Source organism: Colius striatus, chromosome 15 (genome assembly GCF_028858725.1).
Source record: "Colius striatus isolate bColStr4 chromosome 15, bColStr4.1.hap1, whole genome shotgun sequence".
In the NCBI taxonomy this organism is placed as follows: Eukaryota; Metazoa; Chordata; class Aves; order Coliiformes; family Coliidae; genus Colius; species Colius striatus.
The window spans coordinates 16,050,882-16,073,126 of NC_084773.1; the positions used below are offsets into that span (position 1 = coordinate 16,050,882).

General features: G+C 39.2%; 1 protein-coding gene across 4 annotated transcripts in view; it reads left to right on the top strand.

The window, feature by feature from the left end:
• Window positions 1–22,245, top strand: part of SLC25A26 (solute carrier family 25 member 26) — an 81,874-nt gene that overhangs the window by 10,161 nt on the left and 49,468 nt on the right. For all 4 annotated transcript variants that reach the window (XM_062008672.1, XM_062008671.1, XM_062008673.1 and 1 more), the window contains exons 4-5: window positions 5,442–5,546; window positions 6,736–6,783. In XM_062008672.1, coding sequence (XP_061864656.1) covers window positions 5,442–5,546; window positions 6,736–6,783 — 153 coding nt within the window. The remainder of the gene's footprint in view (window positions 1–5,441; window positions 5,547–6,735; window positions 6,784–22,245) is intronic.

The following is a 22,245-nucleotide window of genomic DNA, read 5'->3' on the forward strand; positions in this document are numbered from 1 at the left end:
TAATTTGGGTTAAAGGATATAAATCATAAATAAATAATTTAAAGTATTTCCTGGCTTGTAGTATATTCTACCAGAGTCAGCTTTGGAAATGTCTTAGAGAGTGTAAGGTAAGCTTATTCCAAAGTAATGTTCTGTACGGGATTTGTCAGGAATAACTATTTCTGAATAGCTCCATATGTGTACAAGCCTGTAATTCTTTAAGTGAAAAGGCTGTAGGAAAGAGTAAGGGATCAATTAAAGGAAAATACTTGATAAAATACAATGTAGTTGAACTTTCCATATTCTAGGCCAATGTAACCCCAAGAGACTGAGCAAATTGTAAAATACTAGTCATCTTTCAACAGGAGACTTAATGTGTTTTCAGAAAATATTGCTTGTGTTCTCTTGCCTGGAATCTCATTAACATTTGTCCTTTTGTAACACAGCCTGACCCTGCTTGGCTCATTGGAAACAGTTTTATGCTGGATAGGATGCACCATGCTACTCTTGCTGAAAGAACAGTTTGGCTGGTGGATATGATTAGTTTAAGCCCTTACAAATAAGTTTAACAGACTCTCAGTGGTAGAAGAGTTACCGGGATAGATTGGATCATGCAGACAATTCTGTAGGTTGAATTAAGGCTTTGCTGCTCTTCACCTTTAAGGCTTTCTGTGTTTGTTTAAATGTGGTGGTAACTTAGGATTTGAGCATCAACCAGGTTAAGGAAGATTTTCTTAAAAGCTATTCAGCTGTCTGATGTTTGCCACAGGAGTTTAAACCAACTGCTTTTGACTTTGCTGAGGAACTTCAAAATCTGGGACACTTAGTTTCTGCTGAGTACAAAAGAGATGTGCACAACAGCAGGCTGCTTTTGGTTGAAAAGGAGACATTGATTTAAACTTTGAAAGACCAGTTTAGCTATGCAAAGCACACAAACTTTCAAAACATGTAGTGAGAAGTACTTCTGTAAATTCTACTTGGTGTCAGCGTTGTCAGCTTCACAAACTTTCCCTGCTCTTTGCCTGTTAACTGATAATTGAGGTAATTGTTTGTCCTTGCTGTGAAGAGAACTCAGCACAGATTTCCACTGCTGAGAACAAGAGGCTGCTGAGGACTTCAGGTGGCTAGGGTGAAAAGGCTCAGCCAAGACAGTGATTGTGAAGGAAGATGTGCATGGTGCTGTGTACATGATGCTCTGGAGCAGGAAGAAGGGAGCTCTGGAAAGCAATAATAAGGAGCTGACTTGGGCTTGACAATGACAGGATGAAATAACACTATGCAGAACAACTCTGCAGATTCTAGGTGGAATCATCTAAGCTGGAAACTTGGAGGAAGTTGAAACTGTTTTGCAGAAACTCCAGTTCTCCAAATGCTTATGACATTCAGGCCCTGTGAATGGTCTCATCTCTGAAATAGTATGCTTTTAAGCTCTGGGAAGTGCTGAGATCTGAAGGATCTTGCTGGGTGAGATTGCTCTTTGAAGAAATGTTTCCTGCCAGCGTACAGGGGAGCTGCAGTTAAATTAATGAAGGCCCTGTTGTGTCAGTGAGAGGAAATGATGGGACAAAAGAGCTTGTCATTGTTTAAACTTTCCCGTCCAGAGACCATTAGTCAAAACTTGTTCTCTCCATGGGGTTTAAATTAGGAGTGGAGTCACCTGTTCACGACCCCAGCAGCTTTGCACAGGACTGGATTTAACTATGCTGGAAGGGCACATCCGTGCTGTGGGATGAGTGTGGGACGGGAAGGTACAAGTAGCATATTCTGAGATTTTATTTTGAAGATGAACACTTTTTCTCTGGAGCTGGCACCTAAAGCAGGAGCCAATAGTGGACAGTACATATATTGGACAGTTTCTGTCATGCCTGGAGACTATTTCATTATTAAAATAGACGTTAATGTTAAATTTTTCACTTTGGTTATGCTGCAGCAGGTAGCACAGCCTGCTGATGAGCACATATGGAAGGACTCGTTCACAGCTTGAGCTGTGACCCACGGCAAATTACAGACCATGGGCATTTACTTTTTTCTGTCTTGCTCAAAAGGGCAGCAATTATTTAGATGAAGGTTTATTGTTACAGGTCTATGATTGCAGCAGTTCAGGCTTCTCTGTTCAAAGAAAATATTAAACAAAATGACAAATGAGTGTGTTTCTCTGCTTTTCTGTTACCTTTTCTGATGGTGGAAAGGATGAGGCAGTTCATCTTCCATGGTCATGCTCTCCACCTTCCCCGCTATCTAACGTTTCCAATTCAAGAGTTGTGCCAGAGTTTAGAAACAATTATTTGGAGAATGAAATACTTCACTAATCTCATAATATTGTATTGAAAAAGTTATATTAGATGAGTACTTCCTAATTCTCAACAGCTGCTTCAGCTTTTCATAGGATAGGCCCCTCAGTGCTTTAAGATAGGGTGTTTCCAATGCACTTAGGTGAGCACACGCGAAGGCTTTCTGCTGTTCTGGTGCTCTTTGCAGCAGATCTTATATTCTGTTTGCTACAGCCACATAGGAACCGGTTTCAAATATACTGAAACTGTTTAAATCGAGATGTCTAAAGAGAGTTTGTGTTGACTTCAGCACATGTTTGAGATTTTAATTGCACCGGTCATTCTTCATTATCAGTCGAGATATTGGTCAGATCTAGGAAAGTCTGGTTCTGACCTGAATGTGACCAGGAGATGGCAGCATTGATGCACGCAAGCGGTATCCAACAGTTAAAAGACTTCTCTGAATTGACAGAGGAAAGAAATTACTTTCATTTAATTGGAAGATATAGTGTCTTAGCAACACACAGATAAATGTTAACAAAAACTCCCTATTTTTAGCTTTTTTTCCCTAACTGTTCAACACCAGGTTGGATGCAGTTTTGAGTGGGGTTTTTTTGTCTAGTGGATGGTGTCCCTGCCCATGGCAGGGGGTTTGGAACCAGATGATCTTTAATACCCTTTTGAACCCAAACTGTTATTTGATAACTAGTTAATGAAGTCAGTAAATTAAAAATACACTTGGGAGTCATCCTTTGACCTGGTAATGACTGAAGTATTTTGCTCAGAAATGGTTTTAGTATTTAAAGGTTAGAAAGATAACAGAGCAAATATTGTCATTTTTACATACCTACTCTGTAAACTAATAATAGCTTTGCTTGTATCTGTTAAATTTCTTCCCTGTATCTTGGTGATGAGGGAGGTGAATGAGCTTCTACTGTGCGAGGTCCCATTATTGTCTGCTTTCCATGTCTGTCTGGTAGTTAGTGCAGGTAAATGCAAACGTGGACAGTTACTATGGAGCAGCCACACAATTTTATCCTTCACTCTTACTTGTGCAATTTCCTTATAGCTTTCAAATGTCTGAAAATGTAACTATGAATTCTCTTGGTGCAGTGTTATCCTACTAATGTTGCTTGAACATACTGTGCTAAGAAAGCAAACTGTGGGGATATGCATTGTGTTCTTTTAACATGGCAGAGTTACCTGGAAGGTGCAGCAGTGGTTGATATCTGGGTGTGATAGATTTAAGATGTTTCTGCACCCATTCTTCCCAGGTTGTTACTCTTTTTCTTTTTGAACCTTATGGATACATGTGAACTTAATCTTGCATGTTTCTCTTTCTAGAAACCTATGTTTGACATCAAAAGACTGCTTGGATTGTTAACGATAGTGAGGTACACATGTAGGAACAAAGAAGGTAACACATTGTAAGTTCAGGTGCACAGCAAAAATGTCACCCTTCAATCTGATGTTGGCAGTTGTTGCTCGTAGCTTTTTTAGTACCTGAAGTGCCCTGCAGAGCTGATCTGACAGCAAAGCCTGGGTGACACGAGCCTTTATTTCCTTTCATAACAGCACAATGTAATCACTGTTTTTGTTCTTGTGCAGCCACAGAGTCCCTTGTAAGCGCAAATTCAAATGGGAGAGACATCAAAGTTAATTTGAAATGAAATGCACCCCAAGTAGTCTGGGGGAAATGGAGACATTACTTTGTAGCCACCCTTCTCCTGCCAAAACTGCAGCACCCCAGATGTCAGGAAGCCACGCTGCGCTCTTTGTCTGGTCTTGATTGACTAGATTGTTTTCATCCCAGCCTCTTTAAAGCTTTCCTCCTGCTTCCATATTTTTAAGGAATAAAAAGCTAATATAAGGACATGGAGTGTTATGAAGCATGAAGTTCTATAAATATTTATGCTGAACTATCAAAAAACTTGACAGTTCTTATTTTCTTGACAGATTGGGGTCACTTGTTATTTTTGACCCTGAGAATTGAAGAGCACACGGAGTTAGATCTGTTTGTAATGACTTTTGGATATTGTTGTCTGGTAAACTTGTTGGAATGTAACAGGATAACAGAATTTTTCTTGGTCTCTTTGAGAAAATGAAACTTAAACCTTGTACTGTTACCCACAAGTGACCACTCACATTACCAACTCTGTACAACCTGGCAGTGAATTCCTGAACTTTCTTTGGCACATGTGTGTTTCTGAGTTAGCAGCTTGCTTTGCCACTTCAGATGGACAGCTTTCACCTAGGATGCTCTTAACTTGAACTACTTGGTGATCACCTTCCTAAGCCCAGCCCAGGATAGGATTAAGGAAGGCTAAAAATCTGGCAAAGATCCATAGTGTTTCCAGTGTTTTGCCACCAACTCCAGCAAGGCTTTAGGTATTCCTGGGGCCAACTGAAGTCAGACTCTTCTTAAAAGTTTAAGTGTTGATAAACAGGTATTTTCTAGAGAGATCAGAGGCTTGCAACCCTTTGATGCTTCGGGATCCTTATTCCTTAAAAGTATGTGCACATGAGCTTAACCCCTACCTGAAGCTGAAGTGGCAGGTGATGTTTTAAAGCCAGGTCTGGCTTTTTCAGAAAAGCTGGAGCTTTATGATAGTAGCCACAGTATTAAATCAATCTGCAGGGGCCTTTCTTGCTAGTAAATTCATTGTGTAGGAAAGAATCAATCTGATGCTGCACCTTGAATGAAATGCAGTGTGTGTTTTAAGCTAAACCTTGAATATATTGTGTGCATCTAAAGCTAACTGGAGTTAGTTGTCAGTCACTAGAGGGCAGAAAGGAGCTACCTAGGAAAGAAGTTTGTTGGTCCAAGTCCCGAGTCTCCAGTTTAGATCTGTAAAAGTGCACGGGAAAATTCCTGTGGCTGCCAAAAGACACAATGGCTTCAAAATGTTGGTTTCATTGATGGTGTTTCTCACTCAAATTTACTTCTGATTTGGAAGTTAAGAATGTCAAGGGCACTTCCACTTTTCTGTTAGTACAATTTTATGTTCAGAAAGTACCTAGCTCTGGGAGCAAATACATAAGGTGCTCATAAACAGCTTTAAAGTTCAATTCTTATAATTACAAAACCGATTTACTCATTTCTCAGGTTTCTGTCCTTGGAACAATGCATCTGCTGTATGAAGAGTAAGGCAGCAAAAGGAATTGCTCTCTGAACACATGGTTCTTTTGCAGGTCGCATGCCTCATACGGGTTCCATCTGAGGTTGTCAAGCAAAGGGCCCAGGTTTCTCCTTCCTCAAGTACCCTACAGATTCTGTCCCACACTTTATATCACGAGGTGAGTTCAGAGCAAAATTTCAAAGGTGCTTCATTCTTTTCACTTGGTGCTATACATGTCCAGAAGTGTTCCTATGACTTTATCCCCATTTTGTGCTCTCCCAGCACTTTCCCATCTATTCTTCTGTTGTTGAAAGCAATTGGCATAAGGAAACCAAACCCCTACCTTCTCCATGTGCAGTCACTTACATGCAAGCTGTACACAACTCTTTCTCCTTCACTTTTTATATAGATACCTACATTAAAATAAACAAACAAAAAAACCCCAAAACAAAAAATGGATTTAGCTTTCCAGTTTCCAAAGCTCTGTCTGTATTCATGCAAACAGTCCTTGTCTGGGACAACAGAACATCAAGCCTCTGTATCCTAGACTTTGCTGAATGGTTTCCAGGTTTTGAAGCAGGCTTTGGAGGGGATGTCCTAAAGGCACCATTTCAGAGAGGCTCTGTAAGAGCTGTGAAAATGAGTGCTCATCCACTATTAGTAACTTCTGAAAAATAAGGAGTTTTGTCATCTTTTCAGTAGTTGTACTGTTCCTTCCTGGAAAAACCTGTTCACTACTGCTCTCAAAACATATGTTTTTTTCCCTTCTTCGTAGCTGGCCAGAGAACCATAACACTTGCCAAACACTGCAATGAACTGTCATATAAGATATTGAACATCATTTTCTATGCACTTGTAACATTTTCAAATTGTTTTGAATGTTATCAGCTGGTTAAAAATACAAAATATTTATCTTGATAAAAGCTTTGAATCAAGACTAAGAAGGTTGACATAGGTAGCTGTCATCCATGGATTCATTTTGCATGGACTATTTAAACAGAACAATAGTTTCAAAGTATTTATGGGATAGTAGATACTTCTAGAGAAAAATACTGGGCCAGTAGAGTTTAAAGTAATATGTTTCTGTGCCTTGTGGCTCTTTCAATTTTAACTTTAAGGTATGTTTTCTTCTTCATAGCTGATTATCCTGAACAGTAGTTAAATGATCTTTGAAATCAACATAAACCCTTCTGGCATTGTAAATCATGGAACAGAGTACACAGTGTTCAAATCAATACGGTCCTTTTGCAAGAAGTTTGAGTCTGACACCCTGTAAGGCTGTAACACTTGCCTTGTAATCACTGATTAATTGTGGTCTTTGGCAAACTAATTCCCAATAGCTGATGTTTTCTTTTGTTGGTTTACAGGGTATTCAAGGACTTTACCGGGGTTATAAAAGCACAGTATTAAGAGAGGTAAAACACTTGTCTGTCTTTTTTCTTAAATTGATTCTTTTGCCTCACTTTGTTTTCTAACAAGAGATAGCAGTACAACTGAGAACAATTGCTCTAACCATAAGCTCTAAATCCTAGCATATTTCATTCTAGATAAGTTACCAGTCTATAATTTAAATACAATACTGCTAACATGCACTCAGAAAACCTGTGGTACATGCAAAAAGTGATCTACAGTTCTGTCACTGCTGAATTGTTAAAAGATGGAAATGTATATGTAACATGATGAAAACCATAAAGCACTGGAAACTTCCTTAAGCCTTGTGATTGCATCGTGTGAAGTGTATATGCCAATAGTGGTGAATTGATGGCATCAGGCCAAGTTTGGCACAGACAGATTTAGGCTTTCTTTAAATATACTTGTCAGCAGATGCCAAGAGATTATCTGTCATCTGTATATAGGGAGGACTCTGCTCTTTTTTTTTTTAAATGTGTGAAAGAAATGCATTTAGTCAGCATTTAGTCATCCCATCTGTGGATGTGATATGGCATTACTTAACTCTAAATCTTAAGTACTTCACTGTTGGGAAAAAAAAATGGAGCTAAAAATATTTTGGCTTGCTTGGCAGAAAATAGTTCCTAAACTAAAATCTTTTCATAGATACTCTGTGAGTTACAGGATTAGTGTCATGGAAGTGTTTGATATGCTGTGTGAACTGAAGGTAGATTATGAAAGAAGTAAAATACATACCAATGTTTTAAACTCCCAGTTTAAAACCATTTCAGACTCCAATCCCAGGAGGTCATCCTTTGACAAAGCAGAAGTTGCACCATTGTGTACTTCAAGTAAAGAGATGAGGTTCAATTCCTATGAAAACATAACAGCTATTGTCCAGGAAGATTTCTTTACTTACTACGTTCCATGTGATATGTCTGGGTTTGTCCTCTCACTATATAACTCAACTGAGTAAACTAGGTTTAGATCTTTGCTTTTGTTTTTTTAAACACGGGATTAGGTCTGTTGGTTGTGTTATCATTAATAATAAAGCCAGTTGCAGAGCCTTTTTAAGCCTTCATTCAATAGCTCTGCTTTGAAAAGCCTTCCTTTATGATGAAAACTGTTTTTACTACGGTTATGTTAGCCAGCTCTTCTTACATTTACCGAGTAAAGATGGATACTACCTAAAATAAGAAATACCAAATTTAGTGTTCCTTAAAATGCTGACAAATGATAATGCACTGGAGTTTATTTTAGCAGGTTTCAGTGTTAAAAAAATTAGTTATTTGTGCAGAGATGACACCTGCTTTGCTGAAACATAACCCCCACCATAGCTTCATCCTGTACTTATTTTCTGGCTCACTAAACACATGTTATTCACTCAGATTTCATTTGGAGATGGGCAAAAAAAGGCCAACGGATCATTTTGATTTCTCTTGAGGGGTTCTGAATAAATGAATAAATTTAGATCCCATTGAGTACAGATTTTGCATACTAACAGGTGGATAAAACACATGGTTGCTACTGGGTGCTATTCTCCTTAAAATTTGTTTTGACATATTTCAGAGTGGTAATTAATTTGCAGACCATATTCATGGCATAGTGTGTGACCCTGTTGAGATAACTTTGTTTACTCAAAATGGCAGCACTTTGTTGGAAATTTAATGGAGGTCCTCTCCATTATGTATATTCATAAAAGATCCTTCAGAACTGATTTCAGTTGAAATATTGCTTTTTGGGAGAATCTGTCCAATAGAATGAGAAATAAATGATTACAAAACGAAACGTGCTTTCTCTTCAGTATGAAACAAATCATAGGTGATGTTTAAAAAAAAGAAAAGAAGTCTTTGAATTGAACAGTGTTAGGACCATTGTGTTTTTCTAACACTAAATATGGTAAAGCAATGTCCACTCCAGTAACAGCAGTGTAATAAACCTTCAGCTGCAACTGTCGTGAGCCTGACATTTCCTCTTTGTATTTTCCTTTCTGTTTTTCTTTTCAGATAAAAATCTGTATTAATTAATTATTGGACACATCAAGGTAGCTGCATAGCATAAATAGATTGATATTTCATTCCAACTGACTTTTTATACTTACAGAATTTGTTTACATGCTTTGGTTCTTTACTTACACAAACCCCTTTGTTTAGTTGCAGTGAAGTGGGATTTTTGGATAGAGGGGCTTCAATGCATAATTTGTAAGAGGCTGAGAATGTTGATGCTTTTGAGATTATAATCTTGCCCTGGCAAAATTCTTGAGCCAGAATTTAAGAATGGTAATTTTAGTTGTTCATTGAGACTAAATTTTGCATATTACATAAAGCACCCTTCAGTGCCTGGACAGAGATCTGCCTGCCAGTTGCTTGTTCTTAAGTGAAAACAAGTCTGTTTATAAAGCAAGTGCAATGTTAAAACCTCATTGTGTTACTTGAGCATAGTAGATCTTTTTCAAGACAGCCTTATTCTGCTCCATGTAATCTGCATTAGCTGCTGTGCTGCTTCTGTTCTGGGGCTGGATAGTTGATTCGTCCTTCATTTTTGATTCTTACTCTTTCACTTATCCCCCTTTTCTCAAAATACTTTCTGTAGTGATGAATATGAGAAGGGACAGAAGAAAGCTAAATATGTAATGCTTTTGGAAATAACTTTGAGTGAATCTCAGTGCTTGGAAGTTGTGGTTATGACTTTCACCTACCTCCTTTTCAGTGCCTCTTCTCTCAATCTCCATTACATTTTGATCTTTAAATCTCCCTTTGATGTAGTTACACTGAACTTACCCTAAAATCAAAAGGGAAGTGAGGTACAGTGCATCATTCTTTTGGCAGTAGTAGCCCAAAAGAGTCATCCGTGCTCCAAGAGGAAAGCTTTTGTGATAAAGCACAAAGTGGGAGTATGGTTATTAGGTTGCTGAATGAGACTTTGAATAAACGGCAGAAATCGGAGGCTGTGAAATGATGTGGAATTCCCATGATGTCATTTCCAAAGCAAAGACAAGTGAGAATTGTCCCTTCCTGTGCTTGTAGTGTACCAGTGTGCATCGGTGTGGAAACTGGTTCATGCTACTAAGAACAGTCAATGAACAGGTAAATTTATTCATGTCTTCCACAACAGAGACAAGTTCTTTTGTAAAATCTTCAGCCGTCTTATAACAAGGCAGGAGCAGACTATAAATCCTCTGTAAATCCTGTAGAATTTCTTAATGGGAATGTAGTTCTGCTGCTGTGATCTTACATAAGCAAATGGAGCCAGATTTTTAATTCCTGCATAATTCATTTTATTAGCTATGACCAAGCTGAACATCTGTTAAAATTCCATAATGTTCAGTTCATGGGAAAAAGAGAGAAACCCCTGAGTTCCCATTGGAGCTTTTCCATTTCCATTAATATTACAGGACTCTAACAGATGTCTTAAAGGACGTTACTATGAATGAGAAGGCAACACAAAAGAAAAGGAAGTGCCTTGTCCAGTTTCCCTGAATACAATAGCTTGCTGTACAAGGAGTTACTTCACCCTCTGCATGTTTGTGTGCAGGTTGCAGCTTTGCACAAGCAGTGCCACAGTTAACTGCAGTGACTTTTCTGTTGGGAGTTCCCATATTTCGGAAGAACTGAATCCTGAGTGGGTGTTCTTTGTGTTTTAATTTCATTTGTAACTTTTTAAAAGACTGCAGACTGGGCCCTAGCTGAGAAGTAGATTCAAAAGGAGCTAAAATGAAAGGAGGATGACTGGCTCCTTATAATTCACAGGTGTCTTGAAAGGAGACTGGGAATTGCTTTCAAGAAAAAAGGCCAACAAAAAAAACACTTATAAATAACTTACTACCTGAGAGGGGGAATCTAAAGCAACTAGCAGCAAAATGGGCCTTAAAGGCATTTTCCTAAATTTTAAAGGGTTAGTGAACAAAAGATGCTGAGAAGGGTTTGTATAAAAACCTGAAACTCAGCTGAGATATGTTGACTGAGGGAGGGAGGGGATCTCTGAGGGCTGAGCTCCATCGGGAGCAGTCTGCAAACAGGGAGCCTGGTTTGTTTATCCACTAGAGGTAGTTTTGCATGCTTTTCTTTTGTTAGGACATCTTTATATAAATATCCTGTTCTCCTAGCTGTTAGAAGTTTTTTTTTTTAGTTTATCTCTGTTGTTGTAGGACAGAGAGAATGTTATTAATACATTCTTTTACTTGCACAATTAAAACTTTGATCTCCTGTGCTTCTCTGTGTATTACAGAGCAGATGTTGATAGAAACAGGCAAACAGGACACTATCTTAATACAATGTTTGGAAAAATAAACATCCTCCTTCATGAAATATGTGCAGTATCTGTTTTTTGTTACCTCCTGGAAAACCGAGCTGGCCTTATTTTATTTTGCAGTTCTAGATAGGTTGGGTTTAACCAGGAATTTGCCAGGCACAATCCATAACATTGGGGTTTTGACTCTTACTGAGCAACCAGCATTTCTTTGGAATGGGTGTTTCACTACAGAACAACAGTCTCATGGAAGGGCTAGGAACTGAAAAATGAATTAGGTATCTCATCCCTTGTGTTATGTGACATAATTAATGGAAGCTGAAAAATAAGTCCCTGCTTCCCCTACCTCTCCTAACACTATTTGGAAAGCCTATCAGTGGGGTGGTTTTGGCTCTTGTGTCACTTATACACTTGTATTCTTCTAGATTAACTAAGTCTGAAGGATTTTCATTTTGAAAAGTATAGAAGTGTTAAAGGTAATTCCTGTGGGGTAAGAGCAAGAGGCAAGTCCATGGCTCTGGGATAAGGGCTCAGACACATCCTAGCTTCTGACCTGAAACACTAATAAGTGGACAAAAGGAATAACTGTGCTTAGCTGTTGCATGTTATGCTGGAATAGTACTTGGAAATGAACATGGAGATCTGAAAAACCACTTGTAAATTACTTTTACAGACCACAAAATTACCCTGTTTTCTCCAGTTTACCAGTTGTGGGAAACAGATTTTGTCACCTACCCGAATGGCAAATAAACTGGCCAGGGTGGAGAGGGACCTAAAACAAATGCTGCGTTGAAGTTTGAGGGGGATGGGTTTTTTGTTGTGGTGTGGTTGGGTTTTTTCGGTCAAACCTGTGCCACGATCTCAGAATTTTCCAGCTGAACACTCTCTCTTTCTTGGCCTAGGTGCAGTATCCATAGATATTGTTTAGAAGCAGAATGCAGCCGTCCTTGCTGCCATGGATTTGCAGTTTACCAATGGAGCATATAATTATTGCATGTCTGACATCAACGGATGCCTTCAGATGAGAAGACTTTCAGATTTGCACTGTGCTTCTGTATTTCAAAAACTACAGCTCTGCATCTAGGGTCTTTGAAAAGAAAAAAACACTTTGAAAGCTGTGTGATAATGTTTGATAATGCAAATTCTTTCCAAATGAATGTGCATGCAAGCAGAGTCTTGCAAGAAGTGTATTCTACCACATGCTTGAAATATGGATACTGTTTCCATACATTCTCCAAGCAGCTTACTAAAGCATTTTTGCAAGTGATGTTTTCTGCAGTCTTCATGGTGTAGGAATGTGTTTTGTGGGTTACTAGCAATGCTGTGGGCAAGAACAAGTTGGGAAGAAGAAAATGCCTGACTTTGTTCTGGTTTTCCTCATGCTGTGATATTTTGTTTCTTTGTTGTTTGGGTCTTCTTTGTTTTGTGGGCTTTTAAAAAAATTTAAATAACCTAATATTGTTTCATTAGTTGCTTTTGACTTTTACATGTTTCACAATGGTGTGAAGAGCTTGCTTCACGTGCTGTGTCCAGTGGGGAATGTGAATTTTCCCACTCTATTTTCCCACCTAAATAAAATGATCTGTGACAAAGCATCAGGAAGTGGTTGCAAATCCCTCATGAAGAACACTCAAAAAGGGGGACTCTACATGGGACTGTAAAAAGAGGGAGGACAGGCATCAAGAAATAATCACTGTACAAGGAGGAGAAAAGGCTTGAAATTGTGAAATAGTAAGTGCTTTCAGGGGGAGACAAGATTTCCTATTTTACCAAGCTGTAGAATAGTCCTGCCACTGGCTGAAGGGTTGCCAGACTGTGTCTGGTGAAGACTGTGTTTTGTTTGTGGGTGAAGGAATTTCTATATGTCTCTGCTACAGTGGGTAATTCTCTAACCCTCTGTTATGTGGTGTCTCTGTTTATGTAAAATCTGTGCAGAGAGATGTATGGATGCATGTACACGTAAAATATAGTATCGTTTTTAATAATACCTCGTTGAGGGTCTTGGATTCTCTGAAGCAACTAAGTCCTATAAATGTGTGTGATCAGTCTGGAACAACAAGCAATTTAGCAATTTTCAGAAGTACAGGACTGTCTTTCAAGGGTGAAATTCTTGCCTGAAGTAGACCAAACCACGGCTTTACAGTGGAAGATTTCCACCAGCAGACTCACGCTGCTGTCAGTATTAATAACAATTATCTGGTTTTCATACTTTGGCTGCTATTACTCAATTTCTCTGTATCTGGTAAAAAACAGAGGCAGAGTTAAGAGTCAGCAATCCAAGATCAAAACCTTTCTTTCCTAAAATTCCTTGTATGATGTTATCTCAACCAGCAGCTCTGCTTTAACACAAAGGCCCGAGTGTCTGCTCTGGTCAAGAGATGCGCTTCAGGACCTGAGGGCATAGCGGGAGTTCTGAGGAGTGGGTCTGGCGTAGGACCAGGAGCCCGGGCTGTCTACTTTCTGCTGGCCCTTGAGCTTGGCAGTGACTGAGAACCTTTAGCACTTGCAGGTCTCCAAGCCACTAATTGAGTGGTGGCTGTCATCTTGCTTTCTCTTTTATCAGAAAGATGATATATTCATATTCTATACCTTGTTGAAAGAGTTCAGCGAGTGGGAGTTCTGAGGGCATGGACACATGAGCTCTAGAGGTTTGTTTGAGAGAGTCCTCTCCTTTCTGTTACAAGGTTAACACCTCTGTAGCTTGAAGTAGCAGAAAGCAATGGGCTTTGAGCTGGAGTTTGAAGGAGCGCCTGATGTGTAGCCTGTTCTGTTACAGGGTAAGGAACCTCTGGTAGAGGGGTGAGGCAGGCAGCTGGGGAAAATCTCCTCTCCTGGCAATGATTGTAAGACTCTGTCATTCGTACTCTCAATATGGAAATTCAGCTCTGCATGTATCCATAATAACATGCCTGTCAGTGGTGCTGGCTTGGGTGGCAGCCCAAGTGCTTGAATCACCCTTGGTACGGGTTTTGGAAGACTGTAGAGATGGTGATCTTTAATTTGTAGATATAACAGCAGCTTTGGAGGGATGTAGCTAAAGCATGCAGGAGAGTGAAACTGATTGTAATCTACAGTGCTGCTGCTGAAACTATGCCTTCATTTCACCATAAATATTTCCACACAACCTTGACACCTCAGTGGATTTATAGATATATATATATTTACTTGTGTGTATAGTACTTTGTTACTTGTTTACATTACATTTAAGACATATATAAATATTAGGCATATATTGAAAAACATGAAACTGAAAAGTTGTCAGAAACCCAAAGGTTGTGGTGAAGGTGTGAAAAGGAAACTTGATCTGTGGCAGAGAGCTTACGTAATTTAGCCCAGTTATGATAATGTTTGGAAGTACGGGTAGAGAAGCACTTGTGAGAGTCTGCTAAAAAAACAGTTCTTACAGGGAAAAGAAGTTAGTTCTGGACATGAGAATGCTTGCTTCTGTTTAGAAAAATAAAGCAAATTGGAGCACAGCGACTTCACTTCTGTTCCTTCCTTGCTCAGAGTTCCACACTGCGCTACACTAGAGGGCACACAACGCCTGCGCTTGCTGCCCTGCCAGCCCTAGGAAGGGCCTGGCAAGGGACCCCAGCTTAGTATGCTTTCTGAATCTTACAGTTGACTTTGCTTTAATCCTGCCTCTCAACCCAGTTGCAAAGGAAACACGAAATTCGAATTTTATTTTGTTTATTTCATTTTATTTGACTCTGAGGATTAGTCCCATTGAATTTCCAGGGACTGACTTGTGTGAGTGAATTGTGTGAGATTCAGTTTGAGAGTGATTTTATGGATTCCTATTTTTTAACTTTTACAAGGTTTTCATTTTGTATGAATTGATTGAATAAAGTCTGTAGCATTCCCCATGTATACTTGCCCAGTGGAATATTGCCTGTGTGATAACAAAGAAAAGGGAGGCTATAGGATGATGACACATTACAGTGTCCATGCTGAGACTTCATAGGTTATGCAGTAAGCTAGTTCAGATTTTATTTTAGCATCATTTTTTCCCCACAATTCTGCATTTCCTTAGTTCATTGATTTTTAAAGAAAAATACAGCAAGCTTTATAATCTTTGAGATAATCCCCATGTGGCGTGCACCTTCATTTGAGAATCCTTTGTCACTTGTATGTAGTTGGAAATACATGTGGGAATGGAACAGAACAGACATGTGGCAATGTGATTTTCATTACTTTTGTTGAAATGGAGGCAAAGCAGGCCTGGTGTGTAGACACCAGATGGAAATAGTGTTATTAAACCAAGCTCTTATCTCACTTTTATTTTTCTGTTAATTTGACAAAAGCTTTTAAAGTGTAAGCTCTGCAATTTTTTTTTATGCTGGTTGAATACGTGAAAATTGTGTTCTTGCTTTGCAAAGGCAGCAGGTCTAGCTACAATACAGTAGAACTTTGCCCAAACGTTTTGGCATCACCCTGCAGATACTGCAATGCTCTGGTAACTCCACCAGATCTGATTCCCTGGAGCTTGAATCTTTCTCAATTCAAGGCTGCTGGAGATGTACGTGGATTAATTTCTGTCATGAGTAAGCTGAGGCATCACAGTGCTCTTTTACACATAACAAACCCCTCAAAAAGAGAGAGAAATGTAAGCCAGGATACTACCCCTGCTTTCCTATGGGAGAACAGCTAGTACACTGTATGCTCTGTTTGCATTTAACATTGTACAATCTCTTAATGTAAAAGAGAAGAGCAAATAAAGAGGTATCCGTGCATATCAGAATAAATAATGTGCTCGTACCGCAGTGGGAGGTTATCTGCTCCCTTCTTGCTTTTGCTGATATGAAATTCTGAAGTGCAATAAAACATTTTAGGAGTCTCGTGAAATACAAGACCATGAGGCACTTAACTGAATCTTGTCTTGCTGACTTCAACGTACTCAATGCCAATTAAAGCAAAATTTGGCCCAATATTAATTTTGCTACTGGCTACATACCTCACAAGTTTCGGGTGGGTGGTTTTTTCCCCCTTTTTCTCCAACCTTCTCAGCGTTTTGCCTTCTGGCCTGTACAGCTGTGCTGCTGGTATACTTTTCTATTTCTGGAAGTGACCCATGCTGTTAGGTCAGTTTGTTTTAGCATTGCTCCTTGTTGCTGAAGTAGAATAGCACATTTCCCCTAACTGCACGAAAGCCAGGGTAGACAATCTTGATAAATATGATTAATGGGCCTCTGCTTTGCTCTGCAGCTGAAGGCTTCCTGAGATTCTGTGTCAGCTGAGCTATAGCTCCCCAAACCAATCTTTGCATAGAAAGTGTGCCTCAGGTTCAACTAGGTTATTGAAGATACTTTTATTCACAGATTTTGCTGTAGAAAAGTCTTTGCAACTGCAATATCGTAGTAAGAGTGTGAAGAGGTAGTATTGGCAGGAAAAGTAGCTCATAAATGGGTTTTTTTCCTCTGTCTTACTGTATAAAAGACTGTTGGTTATGGTTGCTATGACTGAAGTTGTCTGGGGTTAGTGAGGTGTTCATTCCTCGCTCTTATCAGCAGGATAGTAACTATGATAAGAGACAGTAGCAAGTGATGGTAGCTTTGAATTGATCATGACTCCTCAGTACATGGAATATATTTGTAGGCTACTGTTAACATTTGTCTCTAGTAATGTTACTAAAATACGATATTCTTAGAACTTGACAGAAGATATCTTTTGTGTTGTCACTTTTGTCAGAAGGAAAACAAATGAGTATCGTGTTATCTTGATAACAAATGGTAGCTAGAGACTAGCAGTTATGTGGCTGCTCCTTCAGAAATGTAACTAAATAATATAGGGGCAAAAAATCCCAACACTGATGTGATAAGAAAATAAAATGTGTGATTGGCATCAAGGAACACTCAGTTTGCACCTCGCTATCAATTAGCAAACATTCAAACAAAAAAAGTCTGACTTGTCCTTAAGATTCAGAGGCCACACTTCTGCTGTGTTTGTGGGAATTGCTGGCTGCAGGACAGTTCGAACCTATCTAGCTTTCCTGGTGCCTGCTATGCAATTGTCATTGCAGGAGCACATCAGCATTCTCAATAATTGAGTACAAGTCTTAACAGCACATAATCCTCTTGAAGTTGTTTCCCCCTCCACTGCAATCAAAGGAGAGCTTTGTTAAGGCATTAACCAACAAATTAGCTGCAAAATACTGGTAATAACCTATTTCCCATAGATTGCTTTTTAATTATAGCCTAAGCTGTGTGATTCCTGAAATCACTTCTTTGGCAAACCAATGTTTGTGGTCATTTCCAACCACTGTAACTAATTGGCAAAAAAGTAATTTTGAAAGTCTTTAATGATATCAGAACAGACTTTGCTTATATATTCCTGCCTGCAGAAATACTTTATCAGTATTTTCTTTTTACTATTATTAGGATTTTAATTTTAATTATATTAAAGCTGTGCTGTGAAATTGCTGGTTTAGTTTTGCTTCCATGTACAATATGTGTCCTTGTTACATTTTTAGATAGCATAGCTATTTTTCCACTTAACTGCTACAAGAAACTTTTCCTATGAGGGAAGTGGAATCAACCACTTCATTTTTATATCTACTGGTTAATGCAAACTATTTATTTTGCTAATCTGTGCAACAGCAACCATTTGAAAAGTAAATTATGTTTGCTTTTTGGACAGGGAGTATTTCTTTAATATTCATTGGTTTTCCTCTCCAGATTTCAATAAAGGCTGCACAACTTCCAATATATCATTCTGCTTCCCTTCAAATCTGACTTTTTTATAAGGGAGCACAGCCATCAAAATTGGCAAGCGTTAAGCTTGATAATTAGTTCAATATAGTGACCAGTTCTGTGAATTATGAGTTCAAAGCAACATATGGACATGGATGAAATCAGATTTTGGCATTTCTCACTTAGATTGTTTCAGGACACTGCTGGAGCTTCTTTGATCTGTAAATAACAACTGCAGTTCAGTGCCTTACTTAAAATACATCAAACGCATTCATGACTTTTGCTTTTACATATAGAACTCACTTGTAGTTACAGTTCTGAATCAGATTAATAAAGCTATTTGTGTTTTGAGATTTCATAGGAAAAGCTACCAAAGATAGCTCTCTTCATTCTTCATCTTTTAAGAGAAGCAGCAAGCAATTCTCTGTCTTCGTGTGCACCACAGACTCCCTCAGCAGCTGTTTTGTGAAGTCAAAAGCATCATCTCCTGTATTGCAGATCCTCTACAACCTGATGGTGATGGATGTCTTCCCTTAGTCTTTCAGCAGTATAAAACAAGTGAACCATAGGATTATTTTCGTTACACCATGCAGTAACTCCTTTCTCTGCTCTAGCTTGCACACAGCAGCCTTTTTCCTAGTTCTGAACTTTGTGGTGGTCGGAACTCTGAGGTGTGCCATCCAGCAGACAGTAGCTGGAGATAACCAGGCAGGCTCTCTTTGTTACTCCTTAAAGATATACACAGGTGCTGACCTGAGTTCAATAAGTGCCTTTCAATAGCACCACCTCTGGGCTTATCAGTTATGAAAGAGCTGTATGATTTCTTGGTAGCAAAGGAATGTGGGGAATTACAGCTTCTTCGTGTTTTACCATCAGCTTTCCAGCTGTGTCATTCTGTTGCTTTTCATTTAACTTTTGCTTAGAAAAAGATCAACATTCAGCAGTAGTGCAATGGGGTGTTTTTCTGCTGCATAGATAGTATCATTACCTAGTTTCTACACAGACACAAGAGTTGTTTTCATGATGCTTTGGGATCCATGGAGATAAAGTTCTTGTTCCATACAACCCTTAATATTCAACTTTGTACTCAGTGAAAATTCACTGCAATCCTCCTTTCCCCCCCAAAACCCATAAACTTGAAACTTAGCTGAAAGACAAACTTCTTTTCTAAGCAGCCCTGTCCCTTTTCTGTTTTAGTCCCTTGATAAGATGCCAGATACCTCACACTTGGAACCTTTATTTCTGTGTCTGGCAGGAGAGAAAACCCAAGCAGGCAAGTTACACTTTTCCTGATGGGATCACACCCATGTACTATTCAGTGTGGTACCTTGTCTCTCCTTGGGGCCAGATGTGAGATCCTCAGGGAAGTCAGGAGGTAGGAAAGGTGTCCTGCTGTGTTTCAGGCTCACAGCTGGCAGCTGTTAAAAGACTAGCATTCAACCTCCCTTCAACGAGTCCTTGTTCCTATCAGCAACCCCAATAAAAATGACTGTTGAAGTAGGGACTACAAATCCCACACTTCTACATTAACCGTTTTAAATGGATGCAGCTGGCTCAGAAATTTCTTACACCAATGATTGATATTTTGGGGGGCAGCTTATATTTATTATCTGGGAAAACAAATGATCCTTCCTACTGATTCCCTGTTTATCTTTTCCTTCAGGACTCTCCTGTGAAATGCTCTTGTTTATTTCTGTATCCTGCCTTGCAAAACATCTTCTTGGACAGATAAACTTTTAATCTTAATGGGCCAGATCATGCTCCCATTGGTGTTTTCCTGCTGACTTCCTTCTCAGCAGAATCGTGGGCCAAGAAGTTGGGGTGTCTCCCAGACCAGTGTGATAGAAGCTTCTCCAGAGTGACTACATGGTGGTACCTCACCTTTGTTGCACAGTCTTTTGAACATACCAGGAGAACAGCTAACAAAGCTAAGGGCAGAGAAGATGCTTCAGAAAGAGAAATTCTCACCGGGAGAGTTCTTGGCAGCTTTGGAACAACATCATCCCACACCTGCCATGTTTGGCAGAGAATGTCACTTCCATGTTGGAGCAGGAAGGAAAGCTGTGGACAACCAAAGAACCTGGAGATACGTAGACATAATGTGATATGAGAGAAAGAGCTGACATTAAAATTTAACTGGAGCTGTCACAAAAAAGAAAATTATAGCAAAGGATGAGAAGAACCTGAGAAGTGAGAGTGCGGAGGTGCACTGAAAGGATTTGGTGCTCTCAGTGTTGTGTAAGGTCTTGTGTTTAATGCCAGACTTGGTAAAAACCTGACAATGGGAAGAAGAGTTTTCAACTGATTTTGTGCTTTCTTATCTCTATTGATTTCTGTTTGGGAGCAATGCATTCGCTCGTGCACCCTTGAGAGTTCTTGTTACATGCTGTCTGTCTGTCTGTAAGGCCTTGTGTTTTGCAAAGAGTAAAAGGAAAGGGGTAGTGCATGTAATTTCAATGTGAGAAATGTTTGTGGATGCTTTCAGTGTGGTGATTTTTTTCTTGCCAGTTTTATAGGCCTTCGGTTTCTGTACTGGCTTTTAAAAATGAAAGAGAGAATGCCACTGCAGGGACCATCTGTCTTTGTTTTTTTAGATTATTTCAGAAGAAAAGAATGCAGGAAAGAAATAGACTTTGCGTTTTCTGAGAGAAATGATTCAGTGAAATTTTACTCTTCCAATTGAATAGTTTGTATCATTGAGCTACTTCTTTTTTATTCTGCTCAGCTAGTTCAAGTTGAAGAGTCTGGCTTGACCAGTTGGGAAGAGATGGGCTTAAAGGGTTTGGAATTGGCTAAGTGGGTATGATGAAGAGCAAAAGGACAATGAGGGCTGTTCTGAAAAGGTAAAAGGCATGACTCTGTGAGGGCTTTGGGACTGAATCTCAGCAGAATTTCTTTTGTAAACTTAATATCTGAAACTTCTGGGATTTGATAGAGTTAGATGCTGAAGACTGATACTTTGGTTGTCTCTAGTATTTCTGTCAAAACTCTATCCCACAAGATTATATTTTATACATTTTTTTTTAGTTATTCTTTTTCCCCTCAATTAATTACCCTTTTCGGAGCTCTGAAATATGTGTGTGTTTTCTGTGAGTGCTAACACTTCACATTAATGACTTGGAATTTTGGTTTGTATTCACAGGTCTGTCACCAATGCTCTTTACTTTTTTTTCCCTCTGGATGTAAGTCTAGATGCGTGTTTAACCTGTTAACTTTGAATTTTAGACAGCTGAGAGATGCTTATTCTGTATATTTCATGGTGCTAACTGGGATTTTCAGAACATGGAGTTTCTGAAAGAATGCAATTAGAAACTAAGCCAAGGAATTTCTGTGGCAGGTCAGGCACTTCTGGCCTGAACTGTCATTTACTGGAAGGAGAATAAAGCTTACAGTACCTCTACAAATCACTGAAGCATTCCCTTCCCTGGTGTTATGATACATGTCATACACTCTGTTGAGAGACAATACGAATATGCCTGGTGGATAAATGTTCTCTGTAACTGTGTCTTTTCACTGTATCTTTTATGATCCACATCTCTCAGACTAATGGGAACATGTAAAATATGAGCTGCTTTTAAAAAAGCAGAACTGTGTGTACATCTAACAACCACGGAAAAAATGTCTTGAGAAGCGAGCGAGATGCTATGGTGAAGTTTCAAACAGCAGCTAACAAAGGATCCCCAATGTGTTTGTTTTCATTCCTGTACTTTTTAGATCCTATTTCATGATTGTTGATGCTTGATTCAGAGTTTTAGGAGGGCACTTGAAGAAGGCAGTGTAATTTAAGAGGCTGGTGAACTGTGCATGGTGACTGAGAGTAAACTCCCCCTGCATAGATATTCCAGGTGTCTGTGAGAAAAAACAAAAGGGAAAACAGCAATTTGGGTGAGGAAGAAATAATTAAATGTTTGGGGTCAGCAAACCATGGGGAGAGACTTCTGTGTGAGATCCCACAGGGACGTGGCTTGTTCAGAGGGGTGAAAGGCAAGACGCAAAAGATCTTTAGTCCTTTGTTTTACGCTAATATCTGAGTCAATATGTTGCACAGATCCACGGGTCAGGTGAACATAAATTGTGCTGTTGGAATTTATCCGGCCAGTAACCTAACCTCTGACTCACCCTGGCAGTGGTACAGCATTACAAATGTAGTCTTCAAGGAAGGATGAACAAATTTCTTAAGCCATTGGGCACAAACAAAACCTTCAAAATCAGTCAAGAATACCTCCTTGTTCCACTGCTCCCTCACCCCTCGTGCCCTGGGATGTATTTATTGCAGCTAGGAAAATTCAATCTGTCCATTTGTGTTTTGTGCTCAGTGACTAAAAGTCCTTTTTAAAAATTTCCAGACAACCAAGTGTGATGACTGTCAGCTAAGCATATGAATATCCACGGTCTGAAAAACTAACCTCTTTTGTTAATTTACTTCAACAGAAGGGAACATAAAGAAGGGACTGCAAAGCGTGGTTTTCTTGACAGTCCCAGCAGTTTAGGACTTAGGTAATTCAGGCCATAGGAATCCTGTGTACAACTAAGGGACCTAGAAAGAATGTG